Source organism: Ipomoea nil, unplaced genomic scaffold, assembly GCF_001879475.1.
Source record: "Ipomoea nil cultivar Tokyo-kokei standard unplaced genomic scaffold, Asagao_1.1 scaffold0861, whole genome shotgun sequence".
NCBI lineage: Eukaryota > Viridiplantae > Streptophyta > Magnoliopsida > Solanales > Convolvulaceae > Ipomoea > Ipomoea nil.
The window spans coordinates 1-25,330 of NW_017617289.1; the positions used below are offsets into that span (position 1 = coordinate 1).

At 33.7% G+C, this 25,330-nt stretch overlaps 1 protein-coding gene and 5 non-coding genes across 6 annotated transcripts; 1 reads left to right on the forward strand and 5 right to left on the reverse strand.

Annotated features, from left to right (window-relative positions):
- Positions 1 to 2,048: 2,048 nt before the first annotated feature.
- Positions 2,049 to 6,272, forward strand: LOC109178532. The gene is made up of 8 exons (XM_019328164.1): positions 2,049 to 2,160; positions 2,519 to 2,656; positions 3,266 to 3,490; positions 3,594 to 3,662; positions 3,733 to 4,016; positions 4,093 to 4,175; positions 4,255 to 5,180; positions 5,392 to 6,272. The coding sequence occupies exons 1-8, from the start codon at positions 2,049 to 2,051 to the stop codon at positions 6,270 to 6,272; spliced, it is 2,718 nt and encodes a 905-aa protein (XP_019183709.1).
- Positions 6,273 to 8,639: 2,367 nt separating this feature from the next.
- TRNAK-UUU lies at positions 8,640 to 8,711 on the reverse strand. The gene has a single exon. It is a non-coding gene; the product is annotated as a tRNA-Lys (tRNA).
- Positions 8,712 to 10,852: 2,141 nt separating this feature from the next.
- Positions 10,853 to 10,924, reverse strand: TRNAK-UUU. Its single transcript has one exon. It is a non-coding gene; the product is annotated as a tRNA-Lys (tRNA).
- An 813-nt stretch (positions 10,925 to 11,737) lies between these two features.
- Positions 11,738 to 11,809, reverse strand: TRNAK-UUU. Its single transcript has one exon. It is a non-coding gene; the product is annotated as a tRNA-Lys (tRNA).
- A 4,357-nt stretch (positions 11,810 to 16,166) lies between these two features.
- Positions 16,167 to 16,238, reverse strand: TRNAK-UUU. The gene has a single exon. It is a non-coding gene; the product is annotated as a tRNA-Lys (tRNA).
- A 1,697-nt stretch (positions 16,239 to 17,935) lies between these two features.
- TRNAK-UUU lies at positions 17,936 to 18,007 on the reverse strand. The gene has a single exon. It is a non-coding gene; the product is annotated as a tRNA-Lys (tRNA).
- Positions 18,008 to 25,330: the final 7,323 nt, after the last annotated feature.

Genomic DNA, 25,330 nt, shown 5'->3' on the forward strand with positions numbered 1-25,330 from the left:
AAAGAAACACATTGCCTAAACATTAAATAGAATTGATGGGCAGCTATCATTACTATTAAGAGAAAACTCTTCAGTTCCAATCCTATTTTCAAAATCAAGGCAAAAGTAAAATAAACTACAATGAACCCATCTAAACAAGGATGCCCCATCTAACTACCAACACAACCTGCCAGTTTCATACCCAGTAAAATAGACAAATCACATCTACATTTTCAAGTAAAAACAATAGACAGAGCAATGAGGAAAATCACTAAATCAACAATTATAGCATCAAAAGGAAACCAAGTGATGAAAATAAAGGTAAGTTCGAAACTTATCTTTTTAATACTTCAAATTAAGCTTCATTATAGCATCCTCTTCCTGTGCGATTCTGTTTATGCTCTCTGTCTCCTCAAAAAATTCCAGTATGTTCATGAAAAACAACATGATAAAGTCGAAAAAAGGTTAGGGTTTGTGTGAATAATAATATAGCTATACCATTTTGAAAATGATTGTTAAACAGTTAAGAGTAATTTCTATTTGGTGTTTTTAGAGCAATTTCTAAAAAGAATACGGTTTAGAACACTAATGGCTATGAATCATACAAATCTGAAATCAATAAATTGGACTATGAATTGTCGATATGCATGCGTAGATCCAGAAATGTAGATCAATTTTAGAACAAAGAACAATGAAAAGTACAAAACCCTAAACAAGTTTTGTGTAGATTTAAAGCATACTAACCTTAGAATTGGAGAATTAGCTTCACTGAAACGCGATTGCCACCATTTACCGTTGTTGAACACTACGATCTTTCACAGAAAGGAAAGATCGGGATTGTGTATTGAAAATCGGATCGATGCTAAGCGAGACCCGACTACAATTTCTCCAGAAATAATGTTCAATAAGAACAGTTGAATCGGAGATTACGACTTAGGACTGATCTAGATTTAGGCTTGACAGAGAAATATAGGAAGATCGTTTGGAATTGCTGAAGAACAGAGCGGTTCAGACATGAGAGAAGGAGAGGTCAAGCGAAGGAGAAGGCTTATCAGCCTCCTTCCTCTTCTCTCAATATTCCGACCGGAAAAACAATAATAATTAATGTATATATATATATAAAACAATAATAATTATATATATATATATATATTATATATATATATATATATATATATATATATTATGTGCGGCAAATTATATATATACAGAAAATATATATATTTAAATAGTTTATACATATAAATTAATAAATAAATATATAGATATGTATATAGTTATTTATTTATATATTTAATTTTGAATTGTTATGTGTAATTAATTAGATATATAATCTTAACAATTGTAATGGTATTTATTGTGGACAATGTTATACTTAAGAGTTTGTCAAATAAAATTAGTGTTACTATATAGCCATTACAATTTCAGGTTATATATATATATATATATATATATATATATTATATATATATATATATATATATATATATATATATATATATATATCACAATTAGATTATCTGTTAGGTGTGTTTAGTGGCACAATCACTAATTTGTAAATAATTGTTAGGTAAATCTTGAACAATTCGAAATTAATTATGTACTGTTAGTTGTGTTATGTGTAATTCATTTTTAGGATTTTTAATTATTTGGATTATTATTTATTTTAATGTTCTATTCTAATTCGCAGAAAATGAATTGGGCAACTCATCATCAAGGAATATTCTGCTCAAGGAAAACAACAGCCTCCGGCAAGAAATCCTTCCCGCATTCCTCTAGGAGGGTGTTTGTCGCAAAACATCACACCCTTGAGTAACATGACTAACGTAAATCAACTAAGTTCAATTGATATAGGCATCATTGTGAATTTAAAAAACCTTTTTATTGGTCTACTTATTATGTAAACCTTATTTAAAACAATTACAATTTACACTTATAGGCTAGCGTAATGAATAGCATTAAGTGTGATTAATTTTAAAAATGTCAATTGTTGTACTTACTGTTGTTTTTATCGTCTTTTAATTGATTCTTTTTTCCTCACAGCAAATAATTTTTGCAAATCATCATTAATGACTAATGCTGGTCAAGGGAAAGAGCAACATACGCCAAATAATCGAACCCAAAATCCGTTGGGATGTGGTTTGTCCCCAGATATCACACCATTCAGTAACATCAGTAATGGTAAATCCCAATATATGAATTGATATACATTAATTGTTCATTTAAATGTCCTTATACTGTTAATTGTTCGAAGCTGTTTGTCAAATTAAATGTTATAATTGTAATGTAATTTATGTTTAATATCAATTTCTAATTAATTGATTAGGTGTAATTAATTGATTACATTGTACTTAATGATATATACTTTTAGATTTGAATTGTATTTAAGTTAGAATGTGGACCATCGTCTACATAATTCTATTCGATTACGTATTAAAGTTGTGCAATTGTAAAATTATTTATGTTATGTGTACTTAATTGTTTCGAGTTATAATTATTGGAATTAGTTCTTAATTTAATGGTATATTTTCAATCACAGCAAATCATTTCGGTTGCTCCTCTTTTACGAATAATGCTGCTCAAGATCAAGACCAACGGACGACAGCTACTCCTTACACTAATCCCCAGCGAGGATGTTTGTCTGAAAATATCACACCATTGAGTAACATCACTACCGGTAAATGCCCTAAGCTGAATTGCTATAGACTCTTTGTGAATTTAATTATAATGTAACTCATGGTACATATAAGTATGTGTGGAATTGTAACTTCACTAATTTTTGCCTGATATATGATTTATTTGATAATATCAATTTCTAATTTTTTGTTCAAATAGTTATATTTCTTTTGTTATGTGTAATTTAATTATAATGTAACTCATGGTACATATAAGTATGTGTGGAATTGTAATTTCACTAATTTTTTGCTGATATATGATTTATTTGATAATATCAATTTCTAATATCAATTTTTTGCTGAAATACACTTTTTCACTTTTATTCCTATTTATGGTGCACACATTATTGTGGACCATGGTCTATCATGTGATTTTTCCAATAAAATATAATAATACTTATACAGTTAAATTACTATTTCATATTCTAGGGTAGCATAAGTTATAATGTTAAGTGTATTTAATTTATAATATTAAGAATTCTATCCTTTTTATGTTAGTACGTGCTACCAACTTATTTTTTTATAGTCCCATAAAATGTAGTGGTCTCAATTAATTGTCACTTTAAATATTGTTATTCTTTAAATTTGTCTAATATTATGTATGTGTACAGTACGGCAGTGCAATACACAAATAGGTCCAAGCAATTGCCAGAAATTTTTTATTGTAGATAAACAAAATCCGGGTTCGACGATAACACAAGATGAATTGGCAATTCGTAAACCATTAGATAAATATGCAATTGTCGAAGACCATGTAACAACCAGAGACTTGTTACCTGCCTTTGAAGATGAAAGTAACAATACAATGAGCGATGTCCCAAATCAGAACATAGATGGTAAAAAAATAGTCCCCTGTGGTGTTTCAAACAAATATAAGTAAAGTACATATGGTCACTCTTTCAATATTAAAAATAATTTTTAAATGTTTTTTAATTTCAGATGCAAATATATCGGGTAACGCTGTTAGGCAGACCTCGGAAATTGGGACATCCTCTGGTCCACAACATGGTATGTATGTTTGTTTTATACCTGCCTGAAATATAAATCAGTATTTAAATTTGTATATATTTGGTTTCAGGTCAATACTGCGATTTTGGTGATGCAACGAATCAGTGCGTCCATTGTGGGGCTCTGTTTTGGTTTGAAGAAAGGAAGAAGAATTTGTCAACAAAAGCATCGCCACTGTTTATGTTGTGTTGCAACAATGGGAAGATCAAATTGCCGGATAATAAGTTGCCACCAAAAGGTATATTTGATCTCTTTTTCGGCAATGACGAAATATCAAAAGAGTTTTTACACAACATTAGGACCTACAACAACATGTTCTGCTTCACATCAATGGGTGGAAAAATTGACAAGAACGTGAACAAGGGGAGAGCACCTCCAATTTTTCGATTAAGTGGTCAAAACTACCACCTAATGGGCACTTTACTTCCAGAGCAAGGCAAAGAACCTCATTTTGGCCCAGTTATACATATACGACACGGCAAATGAAAGGAACAACCGTATAAATGCTGTGAGGTAAAGAAGTTTCCGTAATTACACATTAAATACTATTTTTATCTAAATAAATATCAATTCGAAGTATATGTTGTTGTAGGGGTAGTGGTGACCAAGATGACATTCATGTAGAAATAGTGAATGTCATTCAGAAAGACCTGGATGAAAATAATGTCTTGGTTAAGTCTTTTCGCATGGCTATGTCTGAGTTGGATATTAATCCATGCGCCGAAGTAAAAATAAAGTTGTTGGGAAAACGAACTAGAGATGCGAGGACATATAATCTGCCTCAAGTTTCTGAAGTAGCAGCTTTAATTGTTGGAGATCTGGATACAAGTATTGGAGAGCGTGATATTATTGTTCAATCGAAGGGTGGCCACCTACAGAGGATTACTGAATTAAATCCTTCATACTTACCACTGCAATACCCTATTTTGTTTCCATATGGCGAAGATGGTTATCGGGAGGACATTGCATTCGCCGACGTAGTAGGCAGGCGCTCTTCTGGTGGTAGACAGAGGATTAGCCCCAGGGAGTTTTTTTGCTACCGCATACAATCTAGACAGTCAGCTCCGAGTACCATATTATTTGCCAAACGGTTGTTCCAACAGTTCGTTGTAGATGGCTACACAATGGTTGAGTCTGGAAGACTAATTTATATAAGGACACACCAAAAAAGCCTAAGGTGTGAGAGTTATAGTGGATTGACTGATGCTTTGACGAGGGGTGAAATAAGTCCTGCAGCCCAAGGTCGTAGAATAATACTACCTTCGAGTTTTACGGGTGGTGCTAGATACATGATACAAAACTACCAAGATGCAATGGCAATATGTAGATGGATTGGATACCCAGATTTATTTATAACTTTTACATGCAATCCGAGGCCTGAGGTGCAACGCTTTTTAAAAGATCAAAGGTTGAAGCCAGAAGACCGGCCGGACATAATTTGCCGCTTATTCAAGATTAAGTTGGATGCTTTGATAGCTGACTGTCGAAAGAATCAACTATTTGGCCCTGTGGCTGGAGGTAATATTTTTTTTTTATTATTTTAAATCAATTTATCTAAATAAATTTTAGGTAATTGCTTAACCTTATTATGTTTATTTGTATGTTGTTACAGTCATATATACAATTGAGTTTCAAAAGTGAGGTCTTCCGCATGCTCATATATTACTTTTTCTGGAGAAAAGTAAAGAAGTTAGGCAAGTTCTCACTCTAGACAACATAATTTCCGCAGAGATTCCGGATGAAAAGAAAGATGCTAAGTATTACCAAGCGGTAGAGGAATTTATGATGCATGGTCCATGTGGAAAAGCGAGGACAAATTCTCCATGCATGGTAAATGCGCGATGCTCTAAACATTTTCCTAAGAGATTTGTTGATAGTTCTACGTTTGATGACAATGGTTACCCGGTATATAGAAGGAGAGACAATGGCAGTGTAGTTACAAAGAACGGTATCGCCTTGGACAACAGGTATGTGGTACCGCACAATAGATATTTATTGCTCAAGTACAAGGCTCATATAAATGTCGAGTGGTGCAACCAATCAAGGTCAATCAAGTACCTGTTCAAGTATGTTAACAAGGGTCATGATCGAGTAACAGCCGAATTTTACAAAACAGGCAATGATGACGAGAATGGCAAAGCAGTAGATGAGATAAATATGTACTATGACTGTAGGTACATATCCCCGTGTGAAGCGGTCTGGCATCTGTTTGGTTTTGATATACAACTTCGTGCACCTTCGGTAGAGAGGTTAAGCTTTCACCTACCTAATCAACAGAGTGTGATATTTGCAGATGATGATGCGGTTGAGAACATTGTGAATAGACCTACGATAGCACAGAGCATGTTTTTAGAATGGTTTGAAGCTAATAAAACATACCCCGGTGCCAGAGAGCTTACTTATGTTGAGATGCCAACAAGATTCGTTTGGAAGAAAGACCTTAGAAAATGGCAGCCACGAAAGAAAGGGTTCTCCATAGGACGTATATTCTATGTTCCGCCAGCTACTGGTGAAATCTTCTATTTGAGGTGTTTGCTCAACAAAGTCCGCGGCCCTAAAAGTTACGAAGATATTAGGACTGTAAATGGAGTACAATATGACTCATTCTGAGATGCGTGTTATGCAAGAGGTTTAGTTGATGATGACAACGAATATGTTGATGCAATAGATGAAGCCAGTCATTGGGCGTCAGCGGAACAATTGAGGAGATTGTTTGTGACAATACTAATGAGCAGTTGCATGGGAAAACCGGAAATAGTTTGGCACGCCCGTTTGGCAACATCTATCAGACGATGCCCAATTCAATATCCGTACACAACTGCAGAACAGAGGTAATCGTACATTTTTAAAAGAATATTAAGTCAAATTTAACGTATTTGAGCTATAACAACAAATGTTTATATATATGTATGCAGAGTTTGTGTTGCCCGATTCGCAGAAAATGAACTTTGCTTTAGTTCATATTGAAAAGCTATTATCTAATCATGGTAAGAGTTTGAAGGACTATCCTGAGATGCCAACGGCCAATTTTGGTGCGTTAAACATTATTGCAAATAGGTTGATTCAAGAAGAATTATCATACGATCGTGGAGAACAAAAGAAAGAGAATCAAGAATTGGTAAGGCAGTTAACAGACGAACAAAGGGCAATATACAATGAAGTGTTAACTGACGTCGATTGCCAGCAAGGTGGGCTATTCTTCGTATCTGGTTATGGAGGGACAGGTAAGACTTTCTTGTGGCGAGCACTTTCTTCCGCATTAAGGTCTAAGAGTCAAATAGTTTTAAATGTTGCTTCTAGCGGCATAGCTTCGCTGTTATTACCTGGTGGTCGTACGGCGCATTCAAGATTTGCTATACCGATATCTGTTAATGAAGATTCCACGTGCAACATAAGGAACGGCAGTGAACTGGCGGAACTTCTTGTGCAAACAAAGCTGATAATATGGGATGAAGCCCCAACGATGCATAAATTCTGCTTTGAAGCTTTGGATCGAACTATGCGGGATTTGATGCGCTTCGTAAATCCAAGGAGTTCTGATATGACATTCGGTGGCAAAACAGTTGTTTTGGGTGGCGATTTCAGGCAAATTTTACCAGTCATTCCCAAGGGTACTAGACTGGATATAGTTCGTGCGAGCATTAGCTCATCCTATCTATGGCAATCCTGTAAAGTCTTGAGGCTGACTAAGAATCTACGCTTGAAAAGTGTTCAATCAGAATCCGAGTGCAAGGAGATCGAGGAATTTGCTAAATGGATAGCTAATATAGGTGACGGAATGATTGGGTGTCAACTGGATGGGGAGTCAGAGATTACTATTCCAGAAGATTTGTTGTTAAAGTGCGAAGATGACCCTATTGCTACAATTGTTGATAGCACTTTCCCCAATTTCCGACTGGGACTTGCCGATTTGTCATATCTTAATCATAGTGCAATTTTAGCTCCAACATTGGATGTGGTAGATGCCGTTAACCAATACATGAATGACCATAATCCCGCTGAGAGTAAGACATACCTGAGTTGTGATTCTGTGTGTAAGTCAGATGCCAATGTGGACATGTTAGCGGATTTGCACACTCCGGAATTCTTGAATGCATTGAGATGTTCTGGAGTCCCAAATCCTGCGTTGACATTGAAAGTTGGATCACCTGTTATGCTGTTGCGAAATATTGATCACACATTAGGATTATGCAACGGTACAAGGTTGATTGTTACAAGGTTGGCTGACCATGTGTTGGAAGGCCAAATCATGTGCGGTACAAATGCAGGAACCAGAGTATTGATTCCTAGGATGTCTCTTACACCGTCAGATCCTAGATTGCCTTTCAAATTTCAACGAAAGCAATTTCCCTTGATGCTATCCTATGCCATGACAATCAACAAAAGTCAAGGACAAACGCTTGCTAAAGTTGGGTTGTTGTTGAAAAAACCGGTCTTTAACCATGGACAACTATACGTAGCTGTTTCAAGAGTTAGTAACCCCAGGGGTTTGAAAATTTTGATTTGCGGGGAAAGTGTACCATGTCTTAGTACGACTAAAAATGTTGTGTACAAAGAAGTTTTCAATAATGTATAATAACAATTAACAATTTGTTTCAATAATACGTTTCTTATTAGGTTTCTTATTCTTATTATATTATACGTCATATTTTATGTACTATATAGGTAGAGTCTCTTAATGTATAATAAAACTACTATTTTCATCAATGTCGAATAAAATCACAACTTTTCATTTCACATTTTTAAAGGTCTAATCACTATATTCTATACTGTATATATATCATACTATTACGAATTCAAACTATATATTTTTTCATCTAATTATATTATACTGTATACATATCATAATATATATACAGCCGCGCATCGCGCGGGTGCACCTACTAGTATACAAATATGAAAAAATTAATATAAATCAAATTTTTAACCACTTACGAGATCAAGAAAATACAGCTTTGTTAAACCTACAATTTCAATCACCGTCTGTGGGGATCGAACCCACGACCACGTGGTTAAAAACCACGCGCTCTACCACTGAGCTAAGAAAGCCTACTCAATAATATGCATGTATAGTTGAGGAGAGGATATTGGATATAAACCAATATATATCTTGTTTGGAAGAATTTATTTTAGAGATTATGACATATTTTAAGTTGAAACCAAGCTATAACTTCTATTTGGTAAAATAAAGAAAGTTTTAAATAATAGTTTACTTTGAAACGCTACACAAAGTAGCATTTAAAATGAGATGAAAATTGAATTTTCAACTACTTACGAGAGAGTTTATGGGTATATAAATAAAAATTTTAACCACTTATGGATTCAACAAATATAGAAATATGACAAAATTAGTATGAATCAAATTTTTAACCACTTACGAGACGAAAAAAATACAACTTTGATAGTGTTACAATTTCATTCAACGTCTGTGGGGATCAAACCAACAACCATGTGGTTAAAAGCCACGCGCTCTACCACAGAGCTAAGAAGGCCTACTCAATAATATGCATATATAGTTTAGGAGAGGATATTGGATATAATCCAATATTACCTTGTTTGGTAGAATTTATTTTAGAGATTATGACATATTTTAAGTTGAATCCAAGCTATAACTTCTATTTGGTAAAACAAAGAAAGTTTAAAATACTAGTTAATTTTGAAACGCTACCCTAAGTATCATTTAAAATGAGATGAAAATTGAATTTTCAACTACTTACGAGAGGGTTTATGGGTATATAAATAAAAATTTTAACCACTTATGGATTCAACAAATATAGAAATATGACAAAATTAGTATGAATCAAATTTTTAACCACTTACGAGACGAAGAAAATACAACTTTGATAATGTTACAATTTCATTCACCATCTTTGGGGATCAAACCAACAACCATGTGGTTAAAAGCCACGCGCTCTACCACTGAGCAAAGAAGGCCAACTCAATTATATACATGTATAATGTGAGAGAAGATATTGGATATAAACCAATATTTATCTTGTTTGGAAGAATTTATTTTAGGGGTTATGACATATTTTAAGTTGAAACCATGCTATAACTTCTATTTGGTAAAACAATGAAAGTTTTAAATAATAGTTTACTCTGAAACGCTACACAGAGTAGCATTTAAAATGAGATGAGAATTAAATTTTCAACTACTTACGAGCGGGTTTATGTGTATATAAATGAAAATTTTAGCCACTTATGGATTCAAGAAATATACAAATATGAAAAAATTAATATAAATCAAATTTTTAACCACTTACGAGATCAAGAAAATACAACTTTGTTAAATCTACAATTTCAATCACCGTCTGTGGGGATCAAACCCACGACCACGTGGTTAAAAGCCACGCGCTCTACCACTGAACTAAGAAGACCTACTCAATAATATGCATATATAGTTTAGGAGAGGATATTGGATATAATCCAATATTATCTTGTTTGATAGAATTTATTTTAGAGATTATGACATATTTTAAGTTGAATCCAAGCTATAACTTCTATTTGGTAAAACAAAGAAAGTTTAAAATACTAGTTAATTTTGAAACGCTACCCTAAGTATCATTTAAAATGAGATGAAAATTGAATTTTCAACTACTTACGAGAGGGTTTATGGGTATATAAATAAAAATTTTAACCACTTATGGATTCAACAAATATAGAAATATGACAAAATTAGTATGAATCAAATTTTTAACCACTTACGAGACGAAGAAAATACAACTTTGACAATGTTACAATTTCATTCACCGTCTGTGGGGATCAAACCAACAACCACGTGGTTAAAAGCCACGCACTCTACCACTGAGCTAAGAAGGCCAACTCAATTATATACATGTATAATGTGAGAGAGGATATTGGATATAAACAAATATTTATCTTGTTTGGAAGAATTTATTTTAGGGGTTATGACATATTTTAAGTTGAAACCATGCTATAACTTCTATTTGGTAAAACAATGAAAGTTTTAAATAATAGTTTACTTTGAAACGCTACTCAAAGTAGCATTTAAAATGAGATGAAAATTAAATTTTCAACTACTTACGAGCGGGTTTATGTGTATATAAATGAAAATTTTAGCCACTTATGGATTCAAGAAATATACAAATATGAAAAAATTAATATAAGTCAAATTTTTAACCACTTACGAAATCAAGAAAATACAGCTTTGTTAAAACTACAATTTCAATCACCGTCTGCGGGGTTCGAACCCACGACCACGTGGTTAAAAGCCACACGCTCTACCACTAAGCTAAGAAGGCCTACTCAATAGTATGCATATATAGTTTAGGAGAGGAGATTGGATATAATCCAATATTATCTTGTTTGGTAGAATTTATTTTCGAGATTATGACATATTTTAAGTTGAATCCAAGCTATAACTTCTATTTGGTAAAACAAAGAAAGTTTAAAATACTAGTTAATTTTGAAACGCTACCCTAAGTAGAATTTAAAATGAGATGAAAATTGAATTTTCAACTACTTACGAGAGAGTTTATGGGTATATAAATAAAAATTTTAACCACTTATGGATTCAACAAATATAGAAATATGACAAAATTAGTATGAATCATATTTTTAACCACTTAGGAGACGAACAAAATACAACTTTGATAGTGTTACAATTTCATTCAACATCTGTGGAGATCAAACCAACAACAACGTGGTTAAAAGCCACGCGCTCTACCACTAAGCTAAGAAGGCCAACTCAATTATATACATGTATAATGTGGGAGAGGATATTGGATATAAACCAATATTTATCTTGTTTGGAAGAATTTATTTTAGGGGTTATGACATATTTTAAGTTGAAGCCATGCTATAACTTCTATTTGGTAAAACAATGAAAGTTTTAAATAATAGTTTACTCTGAAACGCTACCCAGGGTAGCATTTAAAATGAGATGAAAATTAAATTTTCAACTACTGACGAGCGGGTTTATGTGTATATAAATGAAAATTTTAGCCACTTATGGATTCAAGAAATATACAAATATGAAAAAATTAATATAAATCAAATTTTTAACCACTTACGAGATCAAAAAAATACAGCATTGTTAAACCTACAATTTCAATCACCGTCTATGGGGATTGAACCCACGACCACGTGGTTAAAAGCCACGCGCTCTACCACTGAGCTAAGAAGGCCTACACAATTATATGCATGTATAGTTGAGGAGAGGATATTGGATATAAACCAATATATATCTTCTTTGGAAGAATTTATTTTAGAGATTACGACTTATTTTAAGTTGAAACCAAGCTATAACTTCTATTTGGTAAAATAAAGAAAGTTTTAAATAATAGTTTACTTTGAAACGCTACCCAAAGTAGCATTTAAAATGAGATGAAAATTGAATTTTCAACTACTTACGAGAGGGTTTATGGGTATATAAGTAAAAATTTTAACCACTTATGGATTCAACAAATATAGAAATATGACAAAATTAGTATGAATCAAATTTTTAACCACCTTACGAGACGAAGAAAATACAACTTTGATAATGTTACAATTTCATTCACCATCTTTGGGGATCAAACCAACAACCATGTGGTTAAAAGCCACGCGCTCTACCACTGAGCTAAGAAGGCCAACTCAATTATATACATGTATAATGTGAGAGAGGATATTGGATATAAACCAATATTTATCTTGTTTGGAAGAATTTATTTTAGGGGTTATGACATATTTTAAGTTTTAACCATGCTATAACTTCTATTTGGTAAAACAATGAAAGTTTTAAATAATAGTTTACTCTGAAACGCTACCCAGAGTAGCATTTAAAATGAGATGAAAATTAAATTTTCAACTACTGACGAGCGGGTTTATGTGTATATAAATGAAAATTTTAGCCACTTATGGATTCAAGAAATATACAAATATGAAAAAATTAATATAAATCAAATTTTTAACCACTTACGAGATCAAGAAAATACAACTTTGTTAAACCTACAATTTCAATCACCGTCTGTGGGGATCAAACCCACGACCACGTGGTTAAAAGCCACGCGCTCTACCACTGAACTAAGAAGACCTACTCAATAATATGCATATATAGTTTAGGAGAGGATATTGGATATAATCCAATATTATCTTGTTTTGTAGAATTTATTTTAGAGATTATGACATATTTTAAGTTGAATCCAAGCTATAACTTCTATTTGGTAAAACAAAGAAAGTTTAAAATACTAGTTAATTTTGAAACGCTACCCTAAGTAGCATTTAAAATGAGATGAAAATTGAATTTTCAACTACTTACGAGAGAGTTTATGGGTATATAAATAAAAATTTTAACCACTTATGGATTCAACAAATATAGAAATATGACAAAATTAGTATGAATCAAATTTTTAACCACTTAGGAGACGAACAAAATACAACTTTGATAGTGTTACAATTTCATTCAACATCTGTGGAGATCAAACCAACAACAACGTGGTTAAAAGCCACGCGCTCTACCACTAAGCTAAGAAGGCCAACTCAATTATATACATGTATAATGTGGGAGAGGATATTGGATATAAACCAATATTTATCTTGTTTGGAAGAATTTATTTTAGGGGTTATGACATATTTTAAGTTGAAGCCATGCTATAACTTCTATTTGGTAAAACAATGAAAGTTTTAAATAATAGTTTACTCTGAAACGCTACCCAGGGTAGCATTTAAAATGAGATGAAAATTAAATTTTCAACTACTGACGAGCGGGTTTATGTGTATATAAATGAAAATTTTAGCCACTTATGGATTCAAGAAATATTCAAATATGAAAAAATTAATATAAATCAAATTTTTAACCACTTACGAGATCAAGAAAATACAGCATTGTTAAACCTACAATTTCAATCACCGTCTGTGGGGATTGAACCCACGTCCACGTGGTTAAAAGCCACGCGCTCTACCACTGAGCTTAGAAGGCCTACACATTTATATGCATGTATAGTTGAGGAGAGGATATTGGATATAAACCAATATATATCTTGTTGGAAGAATTTATTTTAGAGATTACGACTTATTTTAAGTTGAAACCAAGCTATAACTTCTATTTGGTAAAATAAAGAAAGTTTTAAATAATAGTTTACTTTGAAACGCTACCCAAAGTAGCATTTAAAATGAGATGAAAATTGAATTTTCAACTACTTACGAGAGGGTTTATGGGTATATAAGTAAAAATTTTAACCACTTATGGATTCAACAAATATAGAAATATGACAAAATTAGTATGAATCAAATTTTTAACCACCTTACGAGACGAAGAAAATACAACTTTGATAATGTTACAATTTCATTCACCATCTTTGGGGATCAAACCAACAACCATGTGGTTAAAAGCCACGCGCTCTACCACTGAGCTAAGAAGGCCAACTCAATTATATACATGTATAATGTGAGAGAGGATATTGGATATAAACCAATATTTATCTTGTTTGGAAGAATTTATTTTAGGGGTTATGACATATTTTAAGTTTTAACCATGCTATAACTTCTATTTGGTAAAACAATGAAAGTTTTAAATAATAGTTTACTCTGAAACGCTACCCAGAGTAGCATTTAAAATGAGATGAAAATTAAATTTTCAACTACTGACGAGCGGGTTTATGTGTATATAAATGAAAATTTTAGCCACTTATGGATTCAAGAAATATACAAATATGAAAAAATTAATATAAATCAAATTTTTAACCACTTACGAGATCAAGAAAATACAACTTTGTTAAACCTACAATTTCAATCACCGTCTGTGGGGATCAAACCCACGACCACGTGGTTAAAAGCCACGCGCTCTACCACTGAACTAAGAAGACCTACTCAATAATATGCATATATAGTTTAGGAGAGGATATTGGATATAATCCAATATTATCTTGTTTTGTAGAATTTATTTTAGAGATTATGACATATTTTAAGTTGAATCCAAGCTATAACTTCTATTTGGTAAAACAAAGAAAGTTTAAAATACTAGTTAATTTTGAAACGCTACCCTAAGTATCATTTAAAATGAGATGAAAATTGAATTTTCAACTACTTACGAGAGGGTTTATGGGTATATAAGTAAAAATTTTAACCACTTATGGATTCAACAAATATAGAAATATGACAAAATTAGTATGAATCAAATTTTTAACCACCTTACGAGACGAAGAAAATACAACTTTGATAATGTTACAATTTCATTCACCATCTTTGGGGATCAAACCAACAACCATGTGGTTAAAAGCCACGCGCTCTACCACTGAGCTAAGAAGGCCAACTCAATTATATACATGTATAATGTGAGAGAGGATATTGGATATAAACCAATATTTATCTTGTTTGGAAGAATTTATTTTAGGGGTTATGACATATTTTAAGTTTTAACCATGCTATAACTTCTATTTGGTAAAACAATGAAAGTTTTAAATAATAGTTTACTCTGAAACGCTACCGAGAGTAGCATTTAAAATGAGATGAAAATTAAATTTTCAACTACTGACGAGCGGGTTTATGTGTATATAAATGAAAATTTTAGCCACTTATGGATTCAAGAAATATACAAATATGAAAAAATTAATATAAATCAAATTTTTAACCACTTACGAGATCAAGAAAATACAACTTTGTTAAACCTACAATTTCAATCACCGTCTGTGGGGATCGAACCCACGACCACGTGGTTAAAAGCCACGAGCTCTACCACTGAACTAAGAAGACCTACTTAATAATATGCATATATAGTTTAGGAGAGGATATTGGATATAATCCAATATTATCTTGTTTGGTAGAATTTATTTTAGAGATTATGACATATTTTAAGTTGAATCCAAGCTATAACTTCTATTTGGTAAATCAAAGAAAGTTTAAAATACTAGTTAATTTTGAAACGCTACCCTAAGTATCATTTAAAATGAGATGAAAATTGAATTTTCAACTACTTACGAGAGGGTTTATGGGTATATAAATAAAAATTTTAACCACTTATGGATTCAACAAATAAAGAAATATGACAAAATTAGTATGAATCAAATTTTTAACCACTTACGAGACGAAGAAAATACAACTTTGATGATGTTACAATTTCATTCACCATCTTTGGGGATCAAACCAACAACCATGTGGTTAAAAGCCACGCGCTCTACCACTGAGCTAAGAAGGCCAACTCAATTATATACATGTATAATGTGAGAGAGGATATTGGATATAAACCAATATTTATCTTGTTTGGAAGAATTTATTTTAGGGGTTATGACATATTTTAAGTTGAAACCATGCTATAACTTCTATTTGGTAAAACAATGAAAGTTTTAAATAATAGTTTACTCTGAAACGCTACCCAGAGTAGCATTTAAAATGAGATGAAAATTAAATTTTCAACTACTGACGAGCGGGTTTATGTGTATATAAATGAAAATTTTAGCCACTTATGGATTCAAGAAATATACAAATATGAAAAAATTAATATAAATCAAATTTTCAACCACTTACGAGATCAAGAAAATACAACTTTGTTAAACCTACAATTTCAATCACCGTCTGTGGGGATCGAACCCACGACCACGTGGTTAAAAGCCACGCGCTCTACCACAAAGCTAAGAAGGCCTACTCAATAATATGCATATATAGTTTAGGAGAGGATATTGGATATAATCCAATATTATCTTGTTTGGTAGAATTTATTTTAGAGATTATGACATATTTTAAGTTGAAACCAAGCTATAACTTATATTTGGTAAAAGTAAGAAAGTTTAAAATACTAGTTAATTTTGAAACACTACCCTAAGTAGCATTTAAAATGAGATGAAAATTGAATTTTCAACTACTTACGAGAGGGTTTATGGGTATATAAATAAAATTTTAACCACTTATGGATTCAACAAATATAGAAATATGACAAAATTAGTATGAATCAAATTTTTAACCACTTACGAGACGAAGAAAATACAACTTTGATAGTGTTACAATTTCATTCACCGTCTGTGGGGATCAAACCAACAACCACGTGGTTAAAAGCCACGCACTCTACCACTGAGCTAAGAAGGCCAACTCAATTATATACATGTATAATGTGAGAGAGGATATTGGATATAAACCAATATTTATCTTGTTTGGAAGAATTTATTTTAGGGGTTATGACATATTTTAAGTTGAAACCATGCTATAACTTCTATTTGGTAAAACAATGAAAGTTTTAAATAATAGTTTACTCTGAAACGCTACCCAGAGTAGCATTTAAAATGAGATGAAAATTAAATTTTCAACTACTGACGAGCGGGTTTATGTGTATATAAATGAAAATTTTAGCCACTTATGGATTCAAGAAATATACAAATATGAAAAAATTAATATAAATCAAATTTTCAACCACTTACGAGATCAAGAAAATACAACTTTGTTAAACCTACAATTTCAATCACCGTCTGTGGGGATCGGACCCATGACCACGTGGTTAAAAGCCACGCGCTCTACCACAAAGCTAAGAAGGCCTACTCAATAATATGCATATATAGTTTAGGAGAGGATATTGGATATAATCCAATATTATCTTGTCTGGTAGAATTTATTTTACAGATTATGACATATTTTAAGTTGAAACCAAGCTATAACTTCTATTTGGTAAAACAAAGAAAGTTTTAAATAATAGTTCACTTTGAAACGCTACCCTAAGTAGCATTTAAAATGAGATGAAAATTGAATTTTCAACTACTTACGAGAGGGTTTATGGGTATATAAATAAAAATTTTAACCACTTATGAATTCAACAAATATAGAAATATGACAAAATTAGTATGAATCAAATTTTTAACCACTTACGAGACGAAGAAAATACAACTTTGATAGTGTTTCAATTTCATTCACCATCTGTGGGGATCAAACCAACAACCATGTGGTTAAAAGCCACGCGCTCTACCACTGAGCTAAGAAGGCCAACTCAATTATATACATGTATAATGTGAGAGAGGATATTGGATATAAACAAATATTTATCTTGTTTGGAAGAATTTATTTTAGGGGTTATGACATATTTTAAGTTGAAACCATGCTATAACTTCTATTTGGTAAAACAATGAAAGTTTTAAATAATAGTTTACTCTGAAACGCTAACCAGAGTAGCATTTAAAATGAGATGAAAATTAAATTTTCAACTACTGACGAGCGGGTTTATGTGTATATAAATGAAAATTTTAGCCACTTATGGATTCAAGAAATATACAAATATGAAAAAATTAATATAAATCAAATTTTTAACCACTTACGAGATCAAGAAAATACAGCTTTGTTAAACCTACAATTTCAATCACCGTCTGTGGGGATTGAACCCACGACCACGTGGTTAAAAGCCACACGCTCTACCACTAAGCTAAGAAGGCCTACTCAATAATATGCATGTATAGTTGAGGAGAGGATATTGGATATAAACCAATATATATCTTGTTTGGAAGAATTTATTTTAGAGATTACGACATATTTTAAGTTGAAACCAAGCTATAACTTCTATTTGGTAAAATAAAGAAAGTTTTAAATAATAGTTTACTTTGAAACGCTACCCAAAGTAGCATTTAAAATGAGATGAAAATTGAATTTTCAACTACTTACGAGAGGGTTTATGGGTATATAAGTAAAAATTTTAACCACTTATGGATTCAACAAATATAGAAATATGACAAAATTAGTATGAATCAAATTTTTAACCACTTACGAGACGAAGAAAATACAACTTTGATAGTGTTACAATTTCATTCACCGTCTGTGGGGATCAAACCAACAACCACGTGGTTAAAAGCCACGCGCTCTACCACTGAGCTAAGAAGGCCAACTCAATTATATACATGTATAATGTGGGAGAGGATATTGGATATAATCCAATATTTATCTTGTTTGGAAGAATTTATTTTAGGGGTTATGACATATTTTAAGTTGAAACCATGCTATAACTTCTATTTGGTAAAACAATGAAAGTTTTAAATAATAGTTTACTTTGAAACGCTATCCAAAGTAGCATTTAAAATGAGATGAAAATTAAATTTTCAACTACTTACGAGCGGGTTTATGTGTATATAAATGAAAATTTTAGCCACTTATGGATTGAAGAAATATACAAATATGAAAGAATTAATATAAATCAAATTTTTAACCACTTACGAGATCAAGAAAATACAACTTTGTTAAACCTACAATTTCAATCACCGTCTGTGGGGATCGAACCCACGACCACGTGGTTAAAAGCCACACGCTCTACCACTGAACTAAGAAAACCTACTCAATAATATGCATATATAGTTTAGGAGAGGATATTGGATATAATCCAATATTATCTTGTTTGGTAGAATTTATTTTAGAGATTATGACATATTTTAAGTTGAATCCAAGCTATAACTTCTATTTGGTAAAACAAAGAAAGTTTAAAATACTAGTTAATTTTGAAACGTGTTAGGAATATATTGTAAATTTTGATGAGCCGAATGTATTTTTGAAAAATCAAGTAGTCCCCAATTTTATTCTATTTGAGTCAGTCCTTGTCTACGGAGTATGGTGCACCTATATCATGAAACCCATGTACATGTCTGGAAAATCATATTTTGATTTTCGATGTTAAGTGGGATTATAGCTTAACATAATTATGTTGCGGAGAAGTCACTAAGAACCATGCTAGAGGAGTTGGAAGAAACGTGTGTGAGCTAAGCTAAGTGATCCTTAGTTCGAATCGCAAGTGAAGCAATTTTTAAGCTTTCTTTGGACACTAGCTTGGACCGTATGAGAGACTAAGTCCACCGTATGGGAGACTAGCTTCACTGTATTGGAGACTAGCTTGGATCGTATTGGAGACTAGCTTGGATCGTATGAGAGACTAGCTTGAACCGTATAACCGTATGAGAGACTAGCTCAATGTATACGAAGACCGTATGGGAGACTAGCTCAATGTATACGAAGATCGTATGGGAGACTAGCTCAATGTATACGAAGACCGTATGAGAGACTAGCTCAATGTATACGAAGATCGTATGGGAGACTAGCTTGGACCGTATAACCGTACGGGAGACTAGCTTGGAGAAGTATGAGAGACTAGCTTAAAGTATACAAAACCGTATGGAGACTAGCTTGAAAACGAGACTAGCTAAAATAGAGACTAGCTAAATGGAGACTAGCTAAAAGGAGACTAGCTAAGGAAAGACTAGCTAGAATGGAGACTAGCTAAGGAGAGACTAGCTAAATGGAGACTAGCTAAGGAGAGACTTGCTAATGGAGACTAGCTAAGGAAAATGCACAAGTCTCACAGAAGCCATGCACCATATGGAGAAACATACCAAGTATGGTGGACTAAGCTTGAAATTCGAAACAGAGCATCTCACCATGAACAACAGTGAAGTTTTTACAGAGGTTCCAGTATATTATTTTACAAGGATCATGAAGGAGAAAATATCTGATATATTTTCATCTGAACATCAAGTTTTTACGATGGAACCGGAGACGCTCGAAGAAGGCTGATTTGCGGAGAAATAATTTTATACTCAAGCAAGAATCAGCAGTTAAATTATTTGATCAACTTGACATGTCAGAGCATTTATGAAGGAGAAGAAAATCAAGCACGCCGCGCCGAACTTATTCAAATTTTGGAGGCTACAAAATTCAAGACACGGCAACGGGCAATTTATTCAAATCATCTGACAAAAAGGAGAAATGACATCTACCTACAATTGCAGATCAAGTTGACAAAATTATCAGATCAACTACAATTCAAAATGGACGATCAAGATCGAAAGTTGATCAACGGGCAAATAGCTTTCTTTGGCTATAAAATGCCCAAGCAGACTTGAAGACAAGAGAGGACTTGAACACGGCTGAAAAATTACAAGCAAGAGAAAAGCAAGCAATATTTATATCAGCCAAGAAGCAATATATTGAGCTATACACGATAGAATTCAAGTCTGAGTGAGAAAGAAATTTTATTTCTTTGTAATATTCTCTACTGAGTGTAGAAAGAGGGCGGAGTAACTAGAGAGAGTGAAAAACCCTGGTTGAGTGTAGCTTTGTGCGTAGCACTCGTGGTGAAGGGCAGAGCAGGGCCGTATTTTAAATTTTGGTGGCCCTGTTCTGGTAAATAAATGTGGCCCTACCAAAATCACAATTTTTAAAATCAATACATGCAAGTTTCGAACCTTTGACCTCCAAGTTAAAATACAATAAATATACATTTTTACCATCTCTTCATAGAACCTTTTAAGTTTAATTGAAAACTCTTAATTTTTATTTCTAAACTAGCTAGGTAAAAATTAAATATTGGACCTATAAAATTTGGGGCCCCTCTAAAATTGGGGGCCCTGTGCGGTAGCCCAGCTTGCACAGCCTAAAATCCGGCCCTGGGGCAGAGTAACAAGAGGAGCTTGTGAAAACCCTTGGAGGACGTAGCTTTGTGCGTAGTTCTCGTGGTGTAGGAGTACAGCTTGGTGCGAAGTACTCGGGAAGGCGGAGTAACAAGAGGAGCTTGCGAAAAACCTTGGAGGAGTGTAGCTTTGTGCGAAGCACTCGGAGAAGTGTCGTTGGGCACTTATTCACTATTGTATCTGGGTGATCGAAGAATAGTGAATTTCCTCCTTGAAGTGAAAGGAGAAGAGTGGACTAGGAGGATTACACTACCTCTGAACCACTATAAATCTCTCTCTCTATTTACTTACTGCTCATATATTTTGTGCATGCTTATTCTAACTGCGAACTAACCCGATTATGATTTATCGCGTATCTTTATCTGTCTGGGTTTGATAGTTCCCACGTTTGCATGCGAGCCAAACTTTGCGTACATTATATTTGAACCATATTAAGTGTTTCTAACGTATTGCATGTTTAGAATCTCTCTTTGAGCACCACACTATTAAGCATAACACTATATCGCTACCTATTCCGCTGCACACTCTAAGTTGTTTATCTTGATGATGCTTGTTACTTAGAGTTGATATAATTAAAGTGTTATTTGCCTTGTGTGTTTTGCGAAAGAATTTGAAAAGTTAGAGAAGTCTATTCACCCCCCCTCTAGACTTCTCGCCACCCATTCGGGACCAACAAGTGGTATCAGAGCGGTTGTCTATTTGAGTCAATTTTTTACTGCTAGATAGATCTCAAAATCCTCAAGATGAAGAGAGATATGGCTCTTGCTCAAAATTTGCTTTTCTCACTTGATAAATTTGATGATTGGAAAATACGTATGCAGGTGCACTTATCTGCTTTAAATGACGAAATGTGGGAAGTCATCGCAAATGGTCCTATCCAAATTATGGAAGTTAACACTGCCGCCGCACTAACTCCAAATGCTCCACGATATATTCCAAAGCCAAAAATGGAGTGGACAAAGGAAGATAGAGGGCGAAATAATTTGGACAACATTGCCAAAGATATTTTGTTCAAAGCGGTCGATGACACCATATTCCCAAAGATTCGAAAGTGCACCACAGCAAAAGAAATATGCGATACTCTCATTAGTATCGGTGAAGGCGATGAACAAGAAAAAGACAACAAACTAACCATTGCCATGAAGAGGTTCGAAGATTTCAAAATGCTACCAAACGAAAGCATCACCGACATGGAAGCTCGATTGATCAAAATTCTTGGAGAAATCACAGATCTGGGAAAAACCATTACCCAGAAAGAAATATCGCTCAAAGTGTTACGCGGACTACCTACAAATTGGGATATGAAGGTGACCGCAATGCGCGATCATAGAGATCTAAGAACATTATCTACGGATAAACTCTTTAGTGATCTTAAGGCGTATGAGTTCGAAATGAAGACACAAGTCGAGGAAGAACGCGATGAACGAACATCCGCATTGATGGCCGATCAACCGTCTACATCAAGGTCAGTAGGAAATAATGATTTTTTATCTGACGAACAATTTTCTCTATTTGTTAGAAAATTCAGGAAGTTCATGCGAAAGAACAAAGGATCACCACAAGGAAATTTCTTTCGAGAAAATAGAAGATCAAGAAGGGAACCCTCGAAGATAACACAAACGTGTGTTACAATTGTAGAAAGCCTGGACATTTTATGGCCGAATGTCCACACCCCAAGGCGGACAAAAATTCGAATACTTCTCCACAAGTGGAATACAAATCCAAAGAGAAGAAATTCAAAAAGGGCAAACGGAAGGCTCTAATAAGCGATCCGTTAGAAGCAAGTGAATCCGAAGAATCATCTAGTGACGAGAATGATTCATCACAAGAAGATACGGCGCTACTATGCCTAGTGGGCAAGACATCCGAACATGAAAAATGTTATATGGCGCGTGAAATCGACGAAGAGGTATCTTCTAGCTCTTTTAGTTCTTTTAGTTCAGTTGACACTTCTTTCCAGACTCAAGAATCATTTCAAAGTCTTATGGAAGATTGTCAAAAAGTCATGGCCACTCATACTCAAATCAAAGAGCGCAATAATACGTTAATTCTTGAAAAGGAAGAAATGTCACAAAAATTTCAAAATGCTCTAAATGAAATGAGTAACTTGAAAGCCGAAAATGTTCGACTTCAAGAAGAGTGCAAAACTAGAGAGGTTAGAGAACATAACCTTCGGGAAGTTATTGCATCATTTACGCATTCATCCAAAATAATGGATAAAATGGTAAACATGCAAAAACCCGCTGGAGATAAAGCCGGATTGGGCTACGATCCATCATGTTCTAAAACCCCTCAAAAGTTGACTAATTCTACTACTACTTTAATCAATAAAGTTCCAGTGGTAAAATTTGTAAAAAGTCAACATAGCACAATGAGACAAGGAGTTGGAAACAAAATTAATGCACAGAAAGTTGTTGCTAGGCCGAAACAACACAGTGACATTTTGGCAAGACAACAAAATTTTAAAAGGCAAAAATTTGTATCTCAAAGGAGAACCAACGAGTCTAGTGCAATAAAACCTCATAGGAATATGGGAAGAATTCCGAGAATTGGGGCTGGGAGATTATATCCCTCAGAAGAAGATTGGTCGCTTGAACATAAACCATGGACCAAGTCCAGATTTAATTTGTTTCATAGAATCAAGCAACTATCTGTTTCCCAACCCGCACCAAAGCATTATTCGCAAGTGCGTTATGATTATAATGTTTTTAATGGTTACAAATCACCTACTCTTGGATCAGTGGGATCTAGGTGGATTTGGATGCCAAAAATTACTAACGCAAAAGGACCCAAACGAGTGTGGGTACCTAAAAATAATTAATCTGTTTTGCAGGAAATTTGGTATTTCGATAGCGGATGCTCTCGACACATGACCGGCAATAAAGCTAGTCTAGTTGAGTTCAAAAGTATCGAAGGACCAAAAGTAGTGTTCGGTGGAAACGATCAATATGGAATGACAAAAGGAACCGGCGCAATTGTGAAAAATGGTCTACGAATTGATGACGTATCTTATGTCGAAGGATTAAAATTTAACTTGTTTAGTACAAGTCAATTTTGCGACAAAGGATATCTCGTAGAATTTTACAAAGGCAAATGTCAAGTCAAGGACGAATCCACGAATGAAGTCGTACTCGCCGGATCAAGAAAGAAAAACATGTATGTTGTGGATTGGAGTACAACGAAGGAATCCGTATGCTTGATGGCAAATAATTCGAATGAAGTTTGTTGGGAATGGCACAGAAGGCTAAATCATTTGAATTTCAAAACCATCAACAAGCTTGCAAGAAATAATATAGTCGAAGGACTACCCAACATTGTGTTCAAGAAAAATTAAATTTGTGATGCATGCCAGAAAGGAAAACAAATCAAAGCATCATTCAAAGTCAAAGCTCAAGAGTCAACATCAAGACCCTTAAGTCTACTGCACATGGATTTATTTGGTCCAGTAGACCCAGTAAGTATAAGTGGTAAGAAATATACTTTGGTTGTTGTTGATGATTTTTCTAGGTACACATGGACAATATTCATTAAGAAAAAGGATGAAGTCTTATCAAAGTTGCCAGAGCTATTGAAGCTACTGCAAGTCGAAAAAGACATGAAGATTGCAACAAAACGAACCGATCGAGGAACAGAGTTCGTGAACAGAGTGATTCAATCTTATTGCAATTCACAAGGAATTTTACATCAAGATTTAATTCCATTTTTGGTCCTAGACTTATTAGGGTGTCGACAATTTTCATCCTCCATAATTAAAATTGCCATTTAGTAGCCACCGTTATTCAACGGTGGACACTTTTGCTCCTCTGTGAACTTCTCCGTCTCTTGGCCGTCTATGAGAAGGGCAAACAGGTCTTTTAATTGGTCTTCTTCTCTAAGCGTATTAGTCAACTGATTAGTACTTGTACTCCACAACGTTGACGAACAGAACCAGCTCAGAAGTGCGAAGACCACAGTAACCCTAATCTTCTCGAAGGCGAATGCGAAGGCGAGGACGTAGGGAGCAAGCACAATGGAAGGCGTCAGACGAGGCGACAACAATACCCCCGGTAATTTTGGATTTTTATGCGTTGTATGTATACGTATGCGAATAATAGCGAAACCCTAGGTGAATTTGAGTGTTGTGTGTATGTAGTGAACATAATAGTTGCAAAATCGTATGTGTTTTCTTAATGTGTGGTAAAATATGAAATAGGTTGATTTGTTATGCTTGTTGGTGGTATATATAGTGTGAGTTGTGGGAGTTGTGGGTATATAATGAACTGATAAAGTGCAATTTCCTTAGCTTTGCTTTAAATATTCTGTACATGTCAG